A 20,355-nucleotide genomic window follows, 5' to 3' on the forward strand; every position below is an offset into this window, starting at 1 on the left:
GGTTACATGGGAAGAACTGTGCAAATCAACATGGGTTGCTGACAGATGCAAAACCTGCTCACAAGGGTTTCAGAAAGTACAAGTTCCCTGGCACCAGTATCTTTCTGCAATTGGCATCAGGGGAAAATAGTCCAGATGTTTTTCCAAATAGGTAGACCTGAGGCTTTTTTTTTTAATTCAAAGGCTTGAGCCAGTAACATTTAGATTACAGAAGGTTGAAATTACATATACTTTTCATTTTCTCTTTCAAAACGTGCAGCCAATTATTTCCATGTGCTTGAAAACCATTGCATTATAGTGAACCATACACAAACTTTAACTTGGGTTGATTTTGTCCCCATTGTTCTACAAGTGCAAAGAGCACTCAAATGTCTACTGTTTCAACAAACACAACCTGTACTTGAACTTAATTTTGATATTTAATAGTTTTTGGTAGTGCCACAGGCAGGGGACTATAATGAAATGCAGTTGAATTCAACTGTATGCATTTCTTATTCCCTGTTTATCTTTCTGGTGTTAGGGAATTTGCATGTCTCAAAATTCCCACGGGATTACGTTTTGGGTATTTTCTTGATAATAGTCCAGTTCTTCTGGCTTGTTGTCACATGCAAGTAAACGGTTAGTATAATTTAAACTGTTGCACAATAAAAATCAAGGGAGAAAAGGGAATTACCCCCAAATCATGGGACCCACCTGAAATTCGCCTGTACAGAAGCTCCTTGGAGTGCACTATTACAGCAATTGCATGGTTTCACTTAAACTATAGGAATGAGAAGCATGTCTTTCATCTAGGTCACTATTTAAAGGAGTACATTTGGTCTCCTCCAAATCAACATATAAAAAATCCTCACACTTCTCCATGAGAACTTTTCAAAAGTACATTCCCCAATAAGATGGGCAATGATACATTTCTCTAATTGCGCTACTTTTTAAGCATGATGCAACTGTTTAGCTACTCACAATCAATAATCTTTCACAACATCTAAGAGCAGAGATTTATTAAATACTGTATTCATCTAAACTGCAAAAGTTCTCTTTAAAAATCTAGTCAACCAAACAGAATATAACATTGAGTTAACACTGTGTAGCACGAGGTTAGAATGAATTTTTTTTTTTATAAAAGTGATAACTACAACAGCCTCCCCCGTATGTATGTGTTTTAATTTGCAGAAACGTAGCCCTTGCTGAAAAAAAAATTTCAGAGATCATATGAGGGCAATATTTTGTAATCTGTACCCATGTTAAACACCAAACAGCTCAAAACAGTATTACAGGGATGATATGTATTTAAACTCAGCGATCATCAGACATTCAAACGCAGTGGTTCTCAAACCGTGATCTGTCACCTTTTGGGATCCGCACAAGAATGCGTAAGTGCTCACTGGGGAGGGCTGACCTCATAGGCGGACAGTGGCCAGGAGGGAGTGGTCAAGAGTAGGTGAACAGGTGGCAGTCAGAGGCTGGCTTTTGTGCAAGCTGGAGTAGAATGCGGCTGCCACAAGTATTACGCAGAACCCCTACCATGGGAACCCCAAAGATAAATTCACAGTTTATTTATTTTGCAAATGCAAATTCCTAAGCCAAGTAATTTATTCCGGTCCTGGTGTGCAGATTGCGGATAGGCCTCTGCTGAGCCTATGAATTCACAGTAAGAAACAGGCGCATCAATCTCAGATATCTGCAATAAACACCTGTTTTCTTAAAAGCATTGCTGAATTATTCTTTATGTGTGGCACTTTCGTTATAATTTAGACGGGGCCCATGATTACTAATGCGCTCAAAAAGATGCCCTGCAAACATAAAAAGTTTGAGAACCATTGTTATAGCAAATAGATTTTAGCATGCATAAAGATTTCTATAAGCTGATGTAAAATACAATTACATTTAGTTACACTGCTTGAAGCAAACAAATGTTTCAAAAAAGCTCCCATTTCCCAACTCCTTTAACTAATCCTTTTCGCAACCTCCAAAATAATTGCTCGAAGAGACCATTTTACACCAGCAGACATTTAATGTTCTGTAGCGAAAATAAAAACCAAAGAAATTGAAAGCCCATGTGAATTAGATGTTAACATCATAAGAATTGGCTGTACAAGTTCTTTTCTTTTGTAACTTACAAAGATATGGCTGCTTTAACAAAATGCTGATACAGACAAACAACTGCGCAGTTTTTCAGGATTCAATCACATTAATTTTTAAACATTTCAATCTGCAAAAAAAAAACAAAAAAAAAACAATTTAGTTCACAAGATCAGACCTGTCGACTCGGGTGATTTTTGGTGGTGGTGTGCAGCTTTTTTTTCTGGCTTCTTAGAGGAAGGTCCAACTGGCATTGACAATTTTGTGATAGCTTCTCAGGATTACGGCATCCCACATCATCACTCATTTACTAGGAAAGCTCGCCCATACTATTTTAGATACATTCATTGCTTACGATGCAATATTGCCCACGTTACGAACTGGTTAGATTTGAACTATAAAAGATTGTGACCTTTTAGATCCAAAAACGTGTATTTTGCTATAAAAAAATCTCGGCAAACCCATAAAGCTTAAGACACCTTCAAAATACAATATTCAGGTTTCTTAAAAATAATCTTATGACACTACCTTAGTTGAAAGAGTACCCAAATAAATCGTACAGTTGGGACTAAATAGACAAGGAATTATTCATTTGTAACACTTTGATACTTAGTTATGCTGGAGAGATACAACAGGGGTTCACATTTTCAATTAAAATGGATGGAATCGTCTTAAGACAACTTAAGTTTGATTTACTTGACTGACTCATGATTTGCACATGAAAAACTACAATGCTATGGAGACAGATTTTTAGAAACGTAGATAATGAACTGGGAGAGATGATAATCAGTTAGCATTGTTGGCAGACACTTTTCTTTAAGTCACCAGAAACACTTATTTACTCTGTTAAGGTAAAATGGCCGTAAGCAAAATCTACACCTATTTTTAAAATGAAGCTACATCGAAACTTTTTTGTCGTTTGGCTACATGTATGTACAACACCTACATTTTACAAGGTTGAGATAATTAAGCTGATGTTATATTTACAGGAGTCTTTGATCTTGTTCTCTGTTTCAAAAAAAAACTTTGCCGTGAAACATTTCAGATAAAGAAATCCCCAGGAAGGACAGATAATACATTGGAGACAAAGAAAATGATGCGCAGCGTTTTTTTTGTTAGCGTTCAAAAAAATGAACTGCTTGTTGTATATATGTACTTGTACATTACAAGTTTGCAACTCGTTTGCCCTTTTTGTATACAAGAATTAGATACTGTAAACTTAGGTTTCTTAAATGAAAAGATCAAAAGAGTTTGCCTTCATCTGAGTTTTGTGGCAAAACTTTTATGGTGCGGTCAGATTTTCACAACTTTACTTGATATTGCCATTACACAAAAAAAAGATGATTTGACAAAAATACGAGACATCGTGCTGGGCTTACAGTTCCTAATTTTGAAAAGATCAAAGCAACTCCCATAAAATGCCAAGCCAAATTCAAATGATTTGATTGTATTAGTGGTCTGCAGGACACACAAAGGGACAGTCTTGAAAAAACATAACAAGTCTTGTGTCTAAACCTTGTGAACCAAGCTGTCAGTGAAGTCATTTTCTATCCCTACTTATATAAAAAAATATCCCCTTGCATTTTTCAGTCATCGCCAGAATTAACTTCTTCCTCTTCCTCCTCCTCCTCCTCCTCCTCATCTTCTTCCTCCTCATCTTCTGGCTCTTCCTCATTTGTTTCTGGTGGAGGACTCTTCTCCTTCTTTGACTCTTTCGCAGGGTTTTCAGGTGGCTGCCCCTTTGAAGGTGGTGATGCCTTTGTGGTAGCAACCCGCCCCTTTCCTTTGCCTTTTACCGGACTAGGAGTTGCAGGGGTGACTTGTAAGGAAAAGCACACAAAGTAGACGATTATATTACAATCTACTTCAGAATTGCACTATGCCATTGAAACTAGTAAATTCAGATTCAAACCGTACAAGTAAAAAAGCCTGAAATATTTTAAGTACAGCTGTAAAAGGATTACGCCATTTAAACATCGCATAATGACAGCATTGGAAATCATGTGTTTTTTAAAAAGAAAGAAAAACATTTCAGAAAGCGAGCGACAGGTGAGACACCCCCATTAGATATAGTAAGCAGCATTCTGAACACAAGTTCAGAAATTGAACACCCACATTTGATTGAACAAGCAGTCAAATGGGAGAGAATGAAATTGAGGTTAAATTGCTGATGAATGCAGAGCTTGTTGCAGCAGAGATCATTTACAAAACAGGATGCTTCACTTGTGCTAGGGACAGAGAGAAACATAAGTAGGGACTGAGATTTATACTTCTACAGTTGAACTACATTCATCGAGGAAGCATAATCGGAATTGCAGTAAATGATTCATTAGAAAACCATCCCCATTTGTTAACCCCCAATATGACAACATGTTAAAACGAAGTATGAAGCTCAGCGATACGACGTCAGTTTAGAGTTGGGCAATATAAAATCACTGGTTTGATCTATCAAGAGACTCTGGTCATAACTATATAGAACTGCAACACACAGAACAAAATGGCACTTCATTTCTGGGAGGAAGCACATAGCTGAAATAACTGTTGCAGCAGATTCCCCAAGACAGTAAGCTCAAACGTTTAGTATAAACTTTATCGACAGACCGATTTTAAGCCCAACATAAACAATGGTCACACAAACCCAAATCTTCAATGGCTGCCTGCAACCTACAAATCAGCTGTGATGATCACTTGGCATGAAGATTAATTTGTCCCCTGTGCTAACAGTGACGTGCCTCCAGAATAAGACCATGTAAAATCAGGAGTGAAAGACCACGTAGTTTTGTGAAAACCCAAAGAAAGCATCCCCAGGGTTTTTCATTCATCTAGATTGACAGTGCCAATTATTTATATTTAGCAGTTGAAAAGGAAAAGCCAACAACACGCAATTATTTTTTCATAAAAACATAGTTTTGCTAAAATTTGGTGCTTACTAATTTCTTTAAAATGTATAAATATGCAAAGCTGAGTAATTTACTCAATGTTGAAAGGAACCAAAAATAGTTCAAGGGAACTGTGCTCGTGTTTTCATAAGCTCATTAAATGTAGTTCAAAAATCATGTGTGATAATTTTTCAAAAATAAGTGTAATAATAGTGTCCCAAATACCAAGGAATCCTGACAATTCCTGACCATGCATCAGCACAGTTGCACATTATTGTGTGCAACTATTTTTCCAAGGATTAAATTCTGGAGAAACAGTACCAAGAAAGATTTTAGTATTACCTCTACACTGGTTCGACACATTACTGCAAATCCACCCAAATTTAAATCCAGCAGAATCAAGGAAATGGAAACTTTACAACTGTAAGCTTTTTGACACAAATCAATATATTTCACAAAAGCTTAAAACTATTAAACACGCTTGAGCATGGAGTCACATGAGAAATCATCCCAGAATTGATTTTCCTTTCCCAAATTTAGGTTTTGCAGCTACCTATTTTTCCAGATGTTCTAAAGCTTGGCAGCAGGGCAAACTGCTGAAAATTAATAGGAAGAAATAGAATCAGAAGTAGGTACACCCCTGGAATCTGCTTTGCCATTCAACAATGGCAGATTAAAAAAAAAAAAATCTTAACTCTACTTTCCAACTTAACCCAAAATTGTTTGATTTCCTGAGTGCCCAGTAATACAGGAATGTAAAAATAACAGAAAATGTAAGCAAAACCGGCAAATCATTTTTTCAGCAAGCTGGCAAATCATGGGAATTCTTCAAGAGTAACTATTCAGCACGAGCATCAATTCCCCAGCACATCGGAATTAACTTAGGGCAGCACGGTAGCATTGTGGATAGCACAAATGCTTCACAGCTCCAGGATCCCAGGATCGAATCCCGGCTTGGGTCACTGTCTGTGTGGAGTCTGCACGTTCTCCCAGTGTGTGCGTGGGTTTCCTCCGGGTGCTCCGGTTTCCTCCCACAGTCCAAACATGTGCTGGTTAGGTGGATTGGCCGTGATAAATTGCCCGTCGGGTCCAAATTGCCCTTAGTGTGAGGTGGGGTTACTGGGTTATGGGGATAGGGTGGAGGTATGGGCTTGGGTAGGATGCTCTTTCCAAGAGCCGGTGCAGACTCGATGGGCCGAATGGCCTCCTTCTGCACTGTAAAATCTATGAACTTCCAAACAATTCTTGTTAGAACCATACCTTTCCAACTAATCCATGTCGCAAACGATGGCAGTTGGTGCTCTTCACGTCTGGCTCTAAATACACCATCGTATGCATGTAGATTCTACTTCAGCTCTGTTTTCCCCTTAGAACCTGGAAACCATGGAATTTCATGCCCCACTCAGGTGATCCCTTCTTACTTTAACCGTCATTTTTAAAAAAAAGCTAAGTACTTAATTTCCCTTGTCCCCAGTGCTGTCTTTCACACCAATGATTGCAAACAACCTATTGGTCCTTTGCATTTATAAGCTTGATTTATGAAAAAAGAACTTGAGATAATCCCCTGCACAACTTTTCCATGAACAGAAGTATGCAGCTTACCTGTAGCGCTAAGTCTGGGTTTGGGTGTCTTCTTTTCTTTTTTCTCAGGTACTGTTTTAGTCTTCCTTCCCTTTTTGCTTTTCTTCAAAGAACTCTCGTAGTCACTGTCATCGTCATCTTCCACATAAAAGTCTGCATCACTTCCAGAATCCCCTTCTAAAATAATATTGAATAATTGTGAAATTCAGCCACACAAGCATAATTTCTTTTCATGTTGGTCCCACTGAACATTATTCAGGATTTAAATAAACCATTTAAATTAAGGATTTTGAAAATATGTTGTCCGTCGTCATAAACAGCAACATGAAATCGGTGCTGATGCTTATTAAGCAAGCACATACCCAGCGGCATGATATATTACATGGTGATGGAGAAGTGAGAGTTCTGGACTGGAAATCCACAAATTGTGAATTCAAGGCCCACCACGACAAGTCACGAAACTGAATTCCAGTAAAATTCTGATCTGCCGAATAATTAACGGAACCTGCCACAGCTATCTGCTCCAACTACCCACCCGACTGCTGTCAAGGCAAGGAGCAGCAGCAAATGCCAGCATCACCCATATGACGAGAACAAATAAAGAAGTTGCCTCAGCTGAGAAGCCTCCACTGATCAATACTCTTGGCAAAATCTGGACAAAAATATAGCGAACGGTTTCCTTTCATTTGTCAATAAACCTGAAAGCCAATTGTCCATGGCATTTAAAATTAAACAGATCCATTGTACAGCTTCCAACTTGAGAGATATAACAGAACACTCTGGAACCCCTTTACACAAGTCAAATCTCTCAAGAGACTTCATCCAAATAAACTTCATTAATCTTAGCCCTGACTTAAAAGGATTTTCCTTCTCAAGTGGCACTTCAAAATTAAAGCTCCTCATTTCTGGTAACATTCCAGTAAATTGATGGTGCAGTCTTCTATACCGTTTAGAGCTTTCCTGTTAAGGAGTGCTCAAAATGAATGTAATTAAATAAATGTTTTGTTACTCATCCTTGCATCTTCCAAGCAGTCAAGAAGGGATAAACACGAGAGTGATCACATTCCAAAACAGGGACACGGGCTTTCAGCCAGAGGCATTACTTTCAAACTGGCATCTCAGCTGCCAGTGAGCAAATTGAAGACTAAGGCAATTTATGCAAGAGGCTAGAAGTCAACGTTTGTTTACAAGCACTTATGGAAAGTAATGTTGGCCATTTTTTTAAAAAATCATCACTGTGAAATTTCCTGAATGTTCAAAAACCAATGGAGTCTAGGTCAAGCCTATTTTGCCAATGCATATGAGTATTCTCAAATGAGAACCAGCTAGATTCATAAAGAAAAAATAATCCACATTTATTTTAGCCACCTCCGAATGCACCATCAGAACTACTTAAATTTACAATAAATGAAGCTGTTTGAACTGCAGATAAAAGGAGGTCCCAAATGTTACCTTCAATATCTTGCAACAAATGTGCACCCTTCTTACAATCAAGTCACAAGGGGCCCTCATGTCTTTTAACCATTTCCAGACATAAATAAATGCACACTTGAAACTAGCGTGTTTGTCATCCATCAAGTTTAAAAACAAAAATCATCAAGTCACTTTACCACGATAAACGAGATAGAATAAAACACATGTTTTGAAGAACATCTTAAGACTGAGAAACAATACCAATGTAAGAATGTATGCTCACAGAAAAGCGATAATTTTAAACTCAAACCCTAAATAAGCACATATTAAAACTATCAACTGAACCAGTAACAGTACTTACCTCACCAGCAGCAAACTGCTTTAAAAGGCTCAGACACCAACGATAATGCGTCTAGTGTGCAGTTTTCCCCTGGCTGCTTTACGATAACTGGCCCAGTCATTGTGTACAGTATTTTTATTCTCCAGACACCATGGAAACCACTCCTTAAGCAGGACTGGCACTATAACATGGGAACTCTGGCAGTATCTCAGACCTATTTATTGACATTATTATACAACCACACAGCATTACTTCCAACCAGAATGATTTTCTGAGAGTTTCTAATGCAGAATATAGGATTACATACGAATAAAACCACAAGGTATGAGTAAAATGCCTCTACCTTAATTACACATCAAGCAATTTCGACTCTTCAACACATTTCATTTAATAGGCTTGAGTTTATGTACTGTTCAGGATTTTAATCCCATCTCAAAACAATGTCCAATTACTGCACATATGCATTTCACTTCATTATATTTACCATGTATATGCCGCACAATTCATTAAATGCAACTTTGCCTTTAAAAGAAATGGCTCCAAATTAAACCAAATATGTGATAGTGAGATCTATTCATTTCAAATAGGACAGTTAATAGAAAACAAAGTAAGCCAGAAGGTCAGGTAATTTAATGGAACTTTCACCCCTCGCTGTTCCAGTTATCGTCCCTTCTGTGCATGTAATAATCCCACTCCTTTGCCAAATGCCCACTCCATATGCGAGACATATTTTGCAGCCTATGGATGAAACCAAGGCTAAGCTCAGTCCTACTGTCACTGACACACCAGCTAAGCACCCAACTGCCATGGTCAGCTAATGGAGACGATGGAGTTCCTGGTCTGAGACACATCCTCGGATATTATACAGTTGAATATCCTTTTATCCGTACATCTTGGGAACCATTTTTTTTAATAACCCCAATGTGAGCTAACACGAACATCGCCAATCAAGGATAGTAGTGGAAAGTTGTGTGTGAAATCAGAGGAGATAGGGGAAGCGTTAAATGGATATTTTTTGTCACTGTTTACACTGGAGAAAGACAATGTTGTCGAGGAGAATACTCAGGTTCAGTCGACCAGGCTAGATGGAATTGAGGTTCACAAGGAGGAGGTGTTAGTAATTTTGGAAAGTGTAAAAATAGATAAGTCCCCTGGGCCAGATGGGATTTATCCTAGGATTCTCTGGGAAGCCAGGGAGGAGATTGCAGAGCCTTTGTCCTTGATCTTTATGTCGTCTTTGTCGACAGGAATAGTGCCGGAAGACTGGAGGATAGCAAATGTTGTCCCCTTGTTCAAGAAGGGGAATAGAGACAACCCTGGTAATTATAGACCTGTGAGCTTTACTTCGGTTGTGGGTAAAATGTTGGAAAAGGTTATAAGAGATAGGGTTTATAATCATCTTGAAAAGAACAAGTTGATTAGCGATAGTCAACACGGTTTTGCAAAGGGTAGGTCATGTCTCACAAACCGTAGAGTTTTTTAAGAAGGTGACCAAACAGGTGGATGAGGGTAAAGCGAGTTAAGTTAACTCACATCAGTGAGTTGATGTGGTGTATATGGATTTCAGTAAGGCGTTTGGTAAGGTTCCACACGGTAGGCTATTGCAGAAAATAAGGAAGTATGGGACTGAAGGTGATTTAATGGTTTGGATCAGTAATTGGCTAGCTGAAAGAAGACAGAGGGTGGTGGTTCATCCTGGAGTTCAGTTACTAATGGTGTTCCGCAAGGATCTGTTTTGGGACCACTGCTATTTGTCATTTTTATAAATGACTTGGAAGAGTGTGTAGAAGGATGGGTTAGTAAATTTGCAGATGACACGAAGGTCGGTGGAGTTGTGGATAGTGCTGAAGGATGTTGTAGGATACAGAGGGACATAGATAAGTTGCAGAGCTGGGCTGAGAGGTGGCAGATGGAGTTTAATGCGGAAAAGTGTGAGGTGGTTCACTTTGGAAGGAGCAACAGGAATGCAGAGTACTGGGCTAATGGCAAGATTCTTGGTAGTGTAGATGAACAGAGAGATCTCGGCATCCAGGTACATAAATCCCTGAAAGTTGCCACCCAGGTAAATAGGACTGTTAAGAAGGCATATGGTGTGCTAGCCTTTATCAGTAGGGGGATTGAGTTTCGGAGCCACAAGGTCATGCTGCAGCTGTACATAACTCTGATGCGGCCGCTCCTGGAGTACTGCGTGCAGTTCTGGTCACCACATTATAGGAAGGATGTGGAAGCTTTGGAAAGGGTTCAGAGGAGATTTACTAGGATGTTGCCTGGTATGGAGGGAAGGTCTTACAAGGAAAGGCTCAGGGACTTGAAGTTGTTTTCGTTAGAGAGGAGAAGGCTGAGAGGTGACTTTATAGAGACATATAAGATAGTCAGAGGGTTAGATAGGGTGGACAGTGAGAGTCTCTTTCCTCGAATGGTGATGACCAACACGAGGGGACATAGCTTTAAATTGAGGGGTAGTAGATATAGGACAGATGTCAGAGGCAGTTTCTTTACTCAGAGAGTAGTAGGGGTGTGGAACGGCCTGCCTGCAACAGTAGTAGACTCGCCAACTTTAAGGGCATTTAAGTGGTCGCTGGATAGACATATGAATGAAAATGGAATAGTGTAGGTCAGATAGGCTTCAGATGGTTTCACAGGTCGGCGCAACATCGAGGGCCGAAGGGCCCGTACTGCGCTGTAATGTTCTATCGCCAACCAAACCCAACTTAGCAGGGGAGGTCAGTTGCTTTCCTCCAGTTTAGTCACGCACTCATGATTTTTGTGGTTACTTAGTGCTTTTAATCCACTAAGTGCAGGTCAAAAAGACACTTCAGATGTCCTTCTAGGCAACAGTGAGAAAAAGAAACAGAAACATCAATTTGTAACTAAAATTGGAGTTGTTGCAGAAGTTTGACCGTGCTGCGTCTATGAGGCAATTAAGTGAGGAGTACGGATTGATTAATAAAACAATGTAATATTATATCACAGGTGCAATAATATTAACAAGTGAGAAGTAGAGTGAGAGTGTTGGCAAATGGAGAAACAATCTATTATTTGTAGACTGTAGCTAGGCTTAAGCTAGTCCAATGCAAGTCGGCCTAGGTCTACGACATGAACAGTAACTATATCAGAAAACGGAAAAATCTGACTATCAATACGCAATTGGACACACAGGTTTTGGATAAAGAATATTTAATTAGCGGACCTTTCAATTAACCTTTCAAGACCACTAATACAGGAGCAGATTTTTTTATTTAGAATACCTAATTAATTCCCCCCCCCCCCCCACCACAAAGGAGCAATTTAGCGTGGCCAATTCACCTACCCTGCACATCTTTTTGGGTTGTGGGAGTGAGACCCATGCAGACACGGGGTGAATGTCGGAGCAGAATTAGGCCACTCAGCCCTTGGGAGCTTGCTTCGCCATTCAATCATAATAATAATCTTTGTCACAAGTAGGCTTACATTAACACGGCAATTAAGTACTGTGAAAAGCCCCTGGTCGCCACATTCTGGTGCCTGTTCGAGCACACTGAGGGAGAATTCAGAATGCCCAAATTACCTAACAGCACGACTTTCGGGAATCGCACCTGGGACCCTGGTGCTGTGAAGCAACAGTGCTAATCACTGTGCTAGCAGATAGGTACTCACCCCCATTCTACTGCCCTCTCCCCTTATTAAATCAAGAACCTATCTATCTGTCTTAAAGACACTCAGTGATTTAGCTTCCAAAGCTTTCTACAGCAATTAGTTCCACAGATTCACCACCTTCTGCCTGAAGAAATTCTTCCTCATCTCAGTTTTACAGGACCGTCCCTTCAGTTTGAGACTGAACGCTTGGGTTCTATTTTCTCCTACTAGTGGAAACATCTCCACGTCTATTCTATCTAGGCCACTCAGTATTAAGTTTCAATGAGACCCCCCCCCCCATATCCTTCTGAATTCCATAGCGTACATACCCAGAGTCCTCAACCACTCCTCATATAACAAGCCCTTCATTCCTGGGATCAATCTGGTGAACCTCCTCTGAACCCTCTCCAAGGCCAGCAGATCCTTCCTTAATTACAGGGCCTAAAACTGCTCACAATGCTCCAAATGGGGTCGGACCGGAGCCTTAAACAGCCTCAGCTATACAGCCCTTTCAAAATGAACACTAACAAAGCATGAGCCTTCCTACCTGCCAATGGAACCTGCATGTTAACCTCAAATCCTGAACTCGGACTTCCAAGTCCTTTGCGTTTCAGATTTTCAAAGCGGTTCACGATTTAGAAAACAGTCTATGCCTCTATTCGTCCTTCCAAAATGCATAACCTCTCACTTTCCCACATTGTATTCCATCTGCCATTTCTTTGAATTCCATCTGCCACTTTTTTGCCAACTTTCCTAGCCTGTCCAAGTCCTTCTGCAGCCTCTCCGCTTCCTCAACAGTGTCTCTCTACATATCTTTGCATCATCTGAAAACTTAGCAACAATGCCCTCAGTTCCTTCCTTCAAATCGTTAATGTATATAGTCAATAGTTGTGATCCCAACACGGACCCCTGCAGAGCACCACTAATCACCGCTGCCACCCTGAAATAGACCCCTTTATCCCCATTCTCGGCCTTCTGTCAGTCAGCCAATCCTCTACCCATGCCAGTACCTTTTCCCCAACACCATGGGTGTTAGCAGCCTGCTGTACAGCACCATGTCAAAGGTCTTCTGGAAATCCAAATAGATCAGGTCCACAGGCTCTCCTTAGCCTAACTTCCTCATTACTTCCGCAAAGAATTCTAACAGATTGGTCAGGCATGATCACCCCTTGATCAAAGCTGTGTTGACTCAGCCCTAATAACGGACTCCAAAATCTCACCAACGACCAATGTCAGGCTAACCAGTCTATAATTTCCCGTCTCCTACCTCCCTCCCTTCTTAAACGGGGTGTAAAATTAGCCATTTTTCAGTCCTCTGGGACCCTACCTGACTCCAGTGATTCCTGAAAGACCACCACCAATGCCTCCACAATCTCCTCGGGTATCTCCTTCAGAGTTCTGGGTGTAGTCCATCCAGCCCGGGTGATTTATCTACCTTCAGACCTTTCAGCTTCCCAGCATTTTCTCCTTCATGATGGCCACTACACTCACCTCTGCTCTAACTCTCTTGAAGTTCTGGCCTTTGAAAGGTCCAGAAGAGGTTCACAAGAATGATCCCTGGAACAAAGAGCTCGTCATATGTGGAGTAGTCGAGGACTCTGGGTCTGTACTCGTTTGAGTTTAGGTTGAGAGGGGATCTTATTGAAACTTACAGGGTACTGAGAAAAGTGGATCCTGGAATCTGAAACGAAAGGGAAAATGCTGGAAAATCTCAGCAAGTCTGGCAGCATCTGTAGGGAGAGAAAAGAGCAAACGTTTAGCGCCCGATGACTCGAGTCATCGGACTCGAAACGTTAGCTCTTTTCTCTCCCTACAGATGCTGCCAGACTTGCTGAGATTTTCCAGGATACTGATGTTTTCACTTGTAGGAAAAACTAGAATCCGAGGGCAGAGCCTCATACTGAAGGGATGATCCTTTAAAACACAGGAATTTTGTCAACCAGATGGCGGTGAATCTGTGAAATTCTTTGCCGTAGAAGGCTGTGGAGGCAAAAATCACTCGAGTGTCTTTGAGACAGAGATAGATAGGTTCTTGATTAACATGGGGATCAGGAGTTATGGGGAGAAAGCAGAAGAATGGGGATGAGAGACATATCAGCCATGATTTAATGACAGAGCAGACTCGATGGGCTGAATGGCCTAATTCTGCTCTTATGTCTTATGGACACACATCCTTGGATATTTAGATCCCAGCCCTGATCCCCCACGTCTCTGTGGTGCCCACACTGTACCCGCCAATTTCAATTTTACTGTGCACAGAATTACTATTGAAGCCATTGGCACAAATAAAACCACTCACTTTCTTGAACAGCCTCTTCATCATCTTCATGCTCCTCTTCACTTCCTCCATCATCCAGCAGAATCTCTCTCTGTTTGCTTGCAGCTTTAGACGCAGCTTGCCTTTTCTGGCGACCATCTTTGTGGCCTTTTTCGTCTTCACTCTCTTCATCCCCTGCTAAATGATGCAAAAATGGATTTAATTTTAAAATCACTTGAATCCAGTGCTTGCACATGCGCATTATGGACACTTGCGAAGCGTAACGTGTTTACAGCTTCCGAAATCATGGCGGTAATCTCACTCAGATGCTGTGGGGATGGTTGGTGGACAGGATGGGGGGAAAAATTCCATAAATTCAACTGGGAGTGCTACTCTGCCCTATGTATGCGACTCAACTGTGGAATAAAAGGACTTTTACTCTTCTAGTAGCTACGTTCTACATGACCTGATGTTCACATGGCTGACAAACCTTCACTCAGCAAACGGTGTTGCTGTTTGCATCACGTGATGATTTACACAAGATTACGACACAGCAACAGGCTATTTGGCTGAACCAGTCCAGTCTGGCATTTATGCTTTAAGTTATCAGGGTTTACAGGTCAGCAAATCTACCACCAGAGGCAAGCTCAGAAGCACCAGTTTCCAGTCTGCATTTTCTTTTTCAAAAGCACCCAACAGCCTCATCACTACAATCCCTTTTGGTGGCAGTGGCCATTAGAATCCTCCTTACATTTGAAACATCACTGGTTACAACACAGAAAAGCCGGCGGCGGTGAAGTTATTGAGAAATGAAACTGGTCAAAGTGCAAGCAATAAATTCACAAATCAGTTTCTCAAGTGGCCGTATCCATCAAATAGCACTGACGCCTATGATATGCTAACACTCAAGGGTCAAGTGCAAAAAAAAATTGATTTTATGAGTGTACTGTTTCTGTGGCCAACATAAATTTAAGAAATTGATCAGAACAGATTAATATTTATTTTCCGGACTGTTAAAATTAGCAATATTGATAGAGCTCCATCCCATTTGTTAATCATGATAATGTTCTAAATTTGACAATCACAAAAAAAAGCAGGCAATGAAAACAGGGTCAGTAGGATATTGGGCAAAATGTTATTTATTTAATACCCAGAGTAATGACATTTTTAAAAAGTACTGCATATCATTCACTCAAAGGTTCCTTTGTACAGCTATTTCATACAACTTAAACAAGAACTGCTAAAGGAAACCAATGTATTGAGTTGTTATTGAGAGGCTGCAGAAAGACTTCATTCTTGATCATTTCTCATTTCATTGTTTAATCATATGTTCCACCATTTAACATGAAACATCAACGGTGTACAAGTGTTTTCAGGAAGCGAGGCATATTTTTTGCAGAGGTTAATAGGTTTGGATAACAACTTTAACTTTACAGAGCACTCCTCAAAAGGTAGTACCCAGGTCTTAGCATCAATTTACTCATCTTTGTATATTGCCCAGTTTCAATTTGGCATTTTCTTTCTCAAAAAGACACACAAATCATTTTTCAGAGATAAACAAGTGTTTTGTCGCTGGTCGTATCACGCCGATCAGTCACGGGAAGGGAAACTATGTTGAATTAAACCAATCTAGATCTTAAATTCCACAAAAGCTGTGTGGTTAAGAGTTCAGTAAAGGCAACCTCACACCTTGTTCGAGCTTCCCAAATTACTTAGAAAAGCGTGGCAAACAACACAGGAAATCACTAGGTAACAAAATATTTTGCTGGAAACCAGATAAAAATAAATTTCAAGATCAAGGACACCCAAACCAGATAACGAAAATCAAGAAGTAAAAAATATAAGACCGAGCCAAATTTCTGCAAACAAGCAACGTTTCAAAAATCAACTGCAGAAAAATCATAAAGGTGAGGAGAGCAAGCCATTAGAACATAGAATAGTACAGCACAGAACAGGCCCTTCGGCCCTCGATGTTGTGAAGATTTTAAAAAATCTTGATTCCATGAAACAAGAATTCCCCCATGTGTCATTGAGATCATACTCCGTATCTCAACCTACCGATGAGCCATATTTACTTGAAGTGGAGTGGTATCTAATTTTACATATCCTTTAATGTCGGCACACAGAGGAGCTTGAAATAAGCAAATAATGTGGTAGATTATAGGCTAATTGCTCAATCGGTTTCTAAAAAGAGGCAGTTCTTTTAAATGCACCTCCCCCTTCCTCCCCAGGGGTGGAAGCCAAGTAATAGATCTGTTGCGATTCTATCACAACTCTTAGAAACAGACAATAGAAAATAAATAACGGAGATCCTCTAATCTGTGGGGAGATGGCGGGGTGCTATGTCTTTTTGTCCGACGTCATTTCGTCCAACGACACTTCGTCCACGTCTTTTGGTCCAACGTCTTTTTGTCCGCTCGTCTTTTGGTCCAACGTCATTTTGTCCGATGATTTTTTTCGTCAAAGAATTTTTGTGACTTTTTGAGTGTTTTTGTCGGATGATTTTTTTTGTCAAAGACTTTTTTAGTAGCATAGTAATTTAGCATGACCAAACTTGCTTAGTAGCACTCCACTCCACTTTAACTTTTGTAAATAGAAATCTTCTCAAATGCACATAATATACAATAAAGGATCTTTATTACCAGCCTCTTTCCTTTAACGAGCCTCGTTAAAGGATAGTTATTATCGTTCTCTCCCCTTTAACGAGCCTCGTTAAAGGATAGATATTATCGGTCTCTTTCCTAATCCCGAATTCGCCCATCCAGAAATGGCAAAGTTCAGGGAAGGGCTAATAATAGGCAAAAAGGCTCAAATTCTTCGGGGAGATCAGTCGACGTCATGTACGCGATACAAGAAAATAACTGAACGCCTCAAAAGATTGGTCGTTGAATATGTTCCTACAGCGAAAATTGATTTCTTGAGGAATGTTGCTCACAATTTACATCAATTTTAAGTAATTTCGGGAATTCATCCTTAGTAAACTTTTAGATCTTTTTAAATGCATTTTTAGATTTTTTAACTTTTTAACTGCATTTTTCAGCTTGCATTTTACTTGCATTTCATCAATTACTTGCATTTTAGCAATTAAATTCACTTGCTGTATTGTGCCTGCTTTCTATCAATTAAATGCTTTTATACGGAGTTGATTTGCAATTGGTTAATTGGACGAAGTGACGTTGGACCAAAAGACGGGCGGACAAAAAGACGTTGGACCAAAAGACGTGGACGAAGTGTCGTTGGACGAAATGACGTCGGACGAAAAGACGCGACACGAGATGGCGGCATAGCGGCAATGTAACTGGGAGAGTAACCATGGGGCCTGGGCTAATGCGCTGGGGATGGGGCCTCAAATCCCACCACAGCAGCTGATGGAATTTCAGCTCAGTAATAATTGTGCAAAAAACAGCACAAATAATTCTGTTTCACTCTGAAAATGAAACCTATTAAGGTCTATCGATACACAGGTCATTATAAAAGGTATCAGCGCAAGTAAACAAGGCCGCTAAAAGTCAAACACATCATGGCAAGACAGTAAATAGAAGGCACAAATTCAAAATCATAAAAATACTGAGTTAGAACTTTCACGATACAGAGGATGGTTTGAATGTAGAATTCTCCAGCTTAAATCAGAACTGAAACAAAGTACTCAAGTTCCCGGATAAAGAAAAATGAAATATTTCTTGAACAAGAGAAATTATTAAAATTTCCAGGGACCAAGCACACAGGGCAATTGGAATAGCATGCTCACATTTGGGAAAAATATCACCGCTGATGCTAGTAACAGAAACACCCAAAGGTTTATATGCGAAGAAAATATGTGAATAAAAAGCCAAATGAAAATATTTCCCACACAGGCAGGTTTACCAGCCAACAGAAGAAGCCAAGATGAGCGTAGAGAAAAAATAGATTTGGGGCCAGATTCACCATTTCTGAGGTTAGGTCTGGAGGATCTGTGGCTTTTTATGTGGGGAAAAAAAATCGGCGACGCCCCCTCACCGATCCTGCAACTGGTGATGGGCTAGCAGCCGTGCCGTGTACAACTTCCTGCCTCCACAAAGTAAACAGCCAGAGAATGGCTGGGTCCATGGCAACGACCTGCAGTGGTCGCGCTGTAAAACATGGCATCAGCCGTGCGCAGACCCGAGCTGCCAGATAGTGCCCCTTGGCCCCCCCCCCCCCCCCCCCCCCCCCCCGGCCGCTGCCTAATTGTGGCGGCGCTGGACACAGTTTGCAGCCGCCACGCCAGGTTCCCGCACGGCTGAGATCAGAAGTGAGCCGCGACGTCGGGAACTCAGCCTATTGGGGGGAGGGACTTCGGGTGACACGCTCAGGCCGTCCCAACGGGATGCGCTGCGATGATGCCGTTTCGGAGGGGGCGGAGCATATGAAACCTGTGGCAAACAGGCGGCGCCCCCAATTTCGCCATCAAAAGAGATTCTCCGCCAATCGACGATTACAAAATCGGTGTCAGGCAAGGGACAATCCTGCCCGCTATTTCATTCTGAAACCAAAACCCATTATTATCCTTCAAATCTTTGGTATAGTTTGGCTGAGCTACAAGCCATCTAGCACTGTCCATAGCAGAACTGTACAAACATGGGAAAAATGAGTCCCCTTACGGTTATATACATCCTAAGGTGCTTCACAGGAACACAGCAAAAAATATCACATGGGAGGATATTAGGGCAAAGAGGTATGTTTAAAGCTGAGAGTTAGAGATGAAAGGAGGGAATTCCAGACTGTGGGGCCGAAGCAACTGAAGGCACGGCCAGCAACACTGGAATGATCAAAATCAGGGATGCGCAAGAGGTCAAAATTAGATGAGATCTTGGATAATTGTAGGGCTAAAGATTACCCTGCAGAAAACAAGGATGAGAATTGTAAAATCAAGCATCATTTTACCAAGAGTCAATTTAGGTCAGCAAAGAGATAACAGGTGAGCAGGTTGATAGGAAAATTAAAGGTGGTTTTAAGGGATTTATATTTGGTAAACATTAGAAATAAGGTATGGTTATAAGTGGCTTTAATTCAATGTTTCTGTGCCTGGCAGAGTGTTCCTAGAAGGATAAAATCTATGATTAGATGCATGCTGGACAACGGTGTCCATCTATGTGAGGGTTGGTTTCAATTCCAAAATCTCACCAACGACCGAAGTCAGGCTAGAGGTGGAAATAGACAATGAGCAGAAACATGTGCCCGGAAGCTCATCTCGGTGTTAAATATGGCACTACGATTGTGAACGGTCTGGTTTAATCTCAGTTTCCAGGGCGAAGGACGGAGTTATCACCAAGGAACAAAGTTTGGAGCAGGAGACAAAAACAATGGCTTTAGTTTTCCTACCATTTCATTGAAAAGTTACTGCTCAGGTCAGTGCGGCGTTAGAGTTGGGTTTTGCCATTGCACATCTGAAAACTAACAGCTTTCAGATGATGTTGCCAAGGGGCTGCATGTAGGTATGAAAAAGGTGGTGAGCTTCCAGGGACATGATTCTGCTAACTGCCTATTTTCACTTCTGTAACAATGCACATCTGAAACCCTCACTCATACCTTTGTTACCTCTGGACTCAACTCGTCCAACACACTCCTTTCTGGTCTCTCAGATTCTTCCCCCCCCCACACCATACTTTTGCTGCCCATATCCTAACTAATACCAAGACCCTGTTACAATCCCAGTTGATGGAATAATTGGATGGGACGATCCCAGAGGATAGATCCTTATGTGACACCAGAGGTACGAGAAGTCGTGCAAATGACACTTGGCTATAATTAGGCGAGAAAGAGCAGTCTGGACAACAGCAAGAAACTTTGGAAGATGGTGTGACTAACATTGCAGACAAGTCGAGGAGAGGTATTTTACCTTCATTGAAATCGCACAGGGTACCATTTGCACCGTTAAGAGCCATTTCAGCACTGTGGCAAGGACAGAAACCAGTGGAGGATTTCAAACAAAATTTCCAGGGAAAATTGACATAGATTTGGAAGGTGGAAACATGTTCAAGGACTTTGGATGGGAAAGGGAGTGTGGCAGTTTGCAAAGACCCCTCCAGCCGGTCCCACCATTTAATGAGATCATGGCTGATCTGTGACCTAACTCCACATACCCGCCACTGACCCATATCCCTTAATATCTTTGCTCAACAAAAAGCTCTCCTGGGAGCAAGAGGGAAAGTTATGTCATCAGCAGTTTAGTG

General features: G+C 40.9%; 1 protein-coding gene across 3 annotated transcripts in view; it reads right to left on the reverse strand.

Moving 5' to 3' along the window:
- Positions 1-1,991: 1,991 nt before the first annotated feature.
- nucks1a (nuclear casein kinase and cyclin-dependent kinase substrate 1a) overlaps positions 1,992-20,355 on the reverse strand; it is a 43,078-nt gene continuing 24,714 nt past the window's right edge. For 2 of the 3 annotated variants that reach the window (XM_038819436.1, XM_038819438.1), the window contains exons 6-8: positions 14,207-14,362; positions 6,561-6,716; positions 1,992-3,898 (exon numbers count right to left, since the gene is read on the reverse strand). In XM_038819436.1, coding sequence (XP_038675364.1) covers positions 3,666-3,898; positions 6,561-6,716; positions 14,207-14,362 — 545 coding nt within the window. In that variant the 3' untranslated portion in view covers positions 1,992-3,665. The remainder of the gene's footprint in view (positions 3,899-6,560; positions 6,717-14,206; positions 14,363-20,355) is intronic. The other variant, XM_038819437.1, reaches the window with a different exon arrangement.

This window comes from Scyliorhinus canicula, chromosome 15 (genome assembly GCF_902713615.1).
Source record: "Scyliorhinus canicula chromosome 15, sScyCan1.1, whole genome shotgun sequence".
NCBI lineage: Eukaryota > Metazoa > Chordata > Chondrichthyes > Carcharhiniformes > Scyliorhinidae > Scyliorhinus > Scyliorhinus canicula.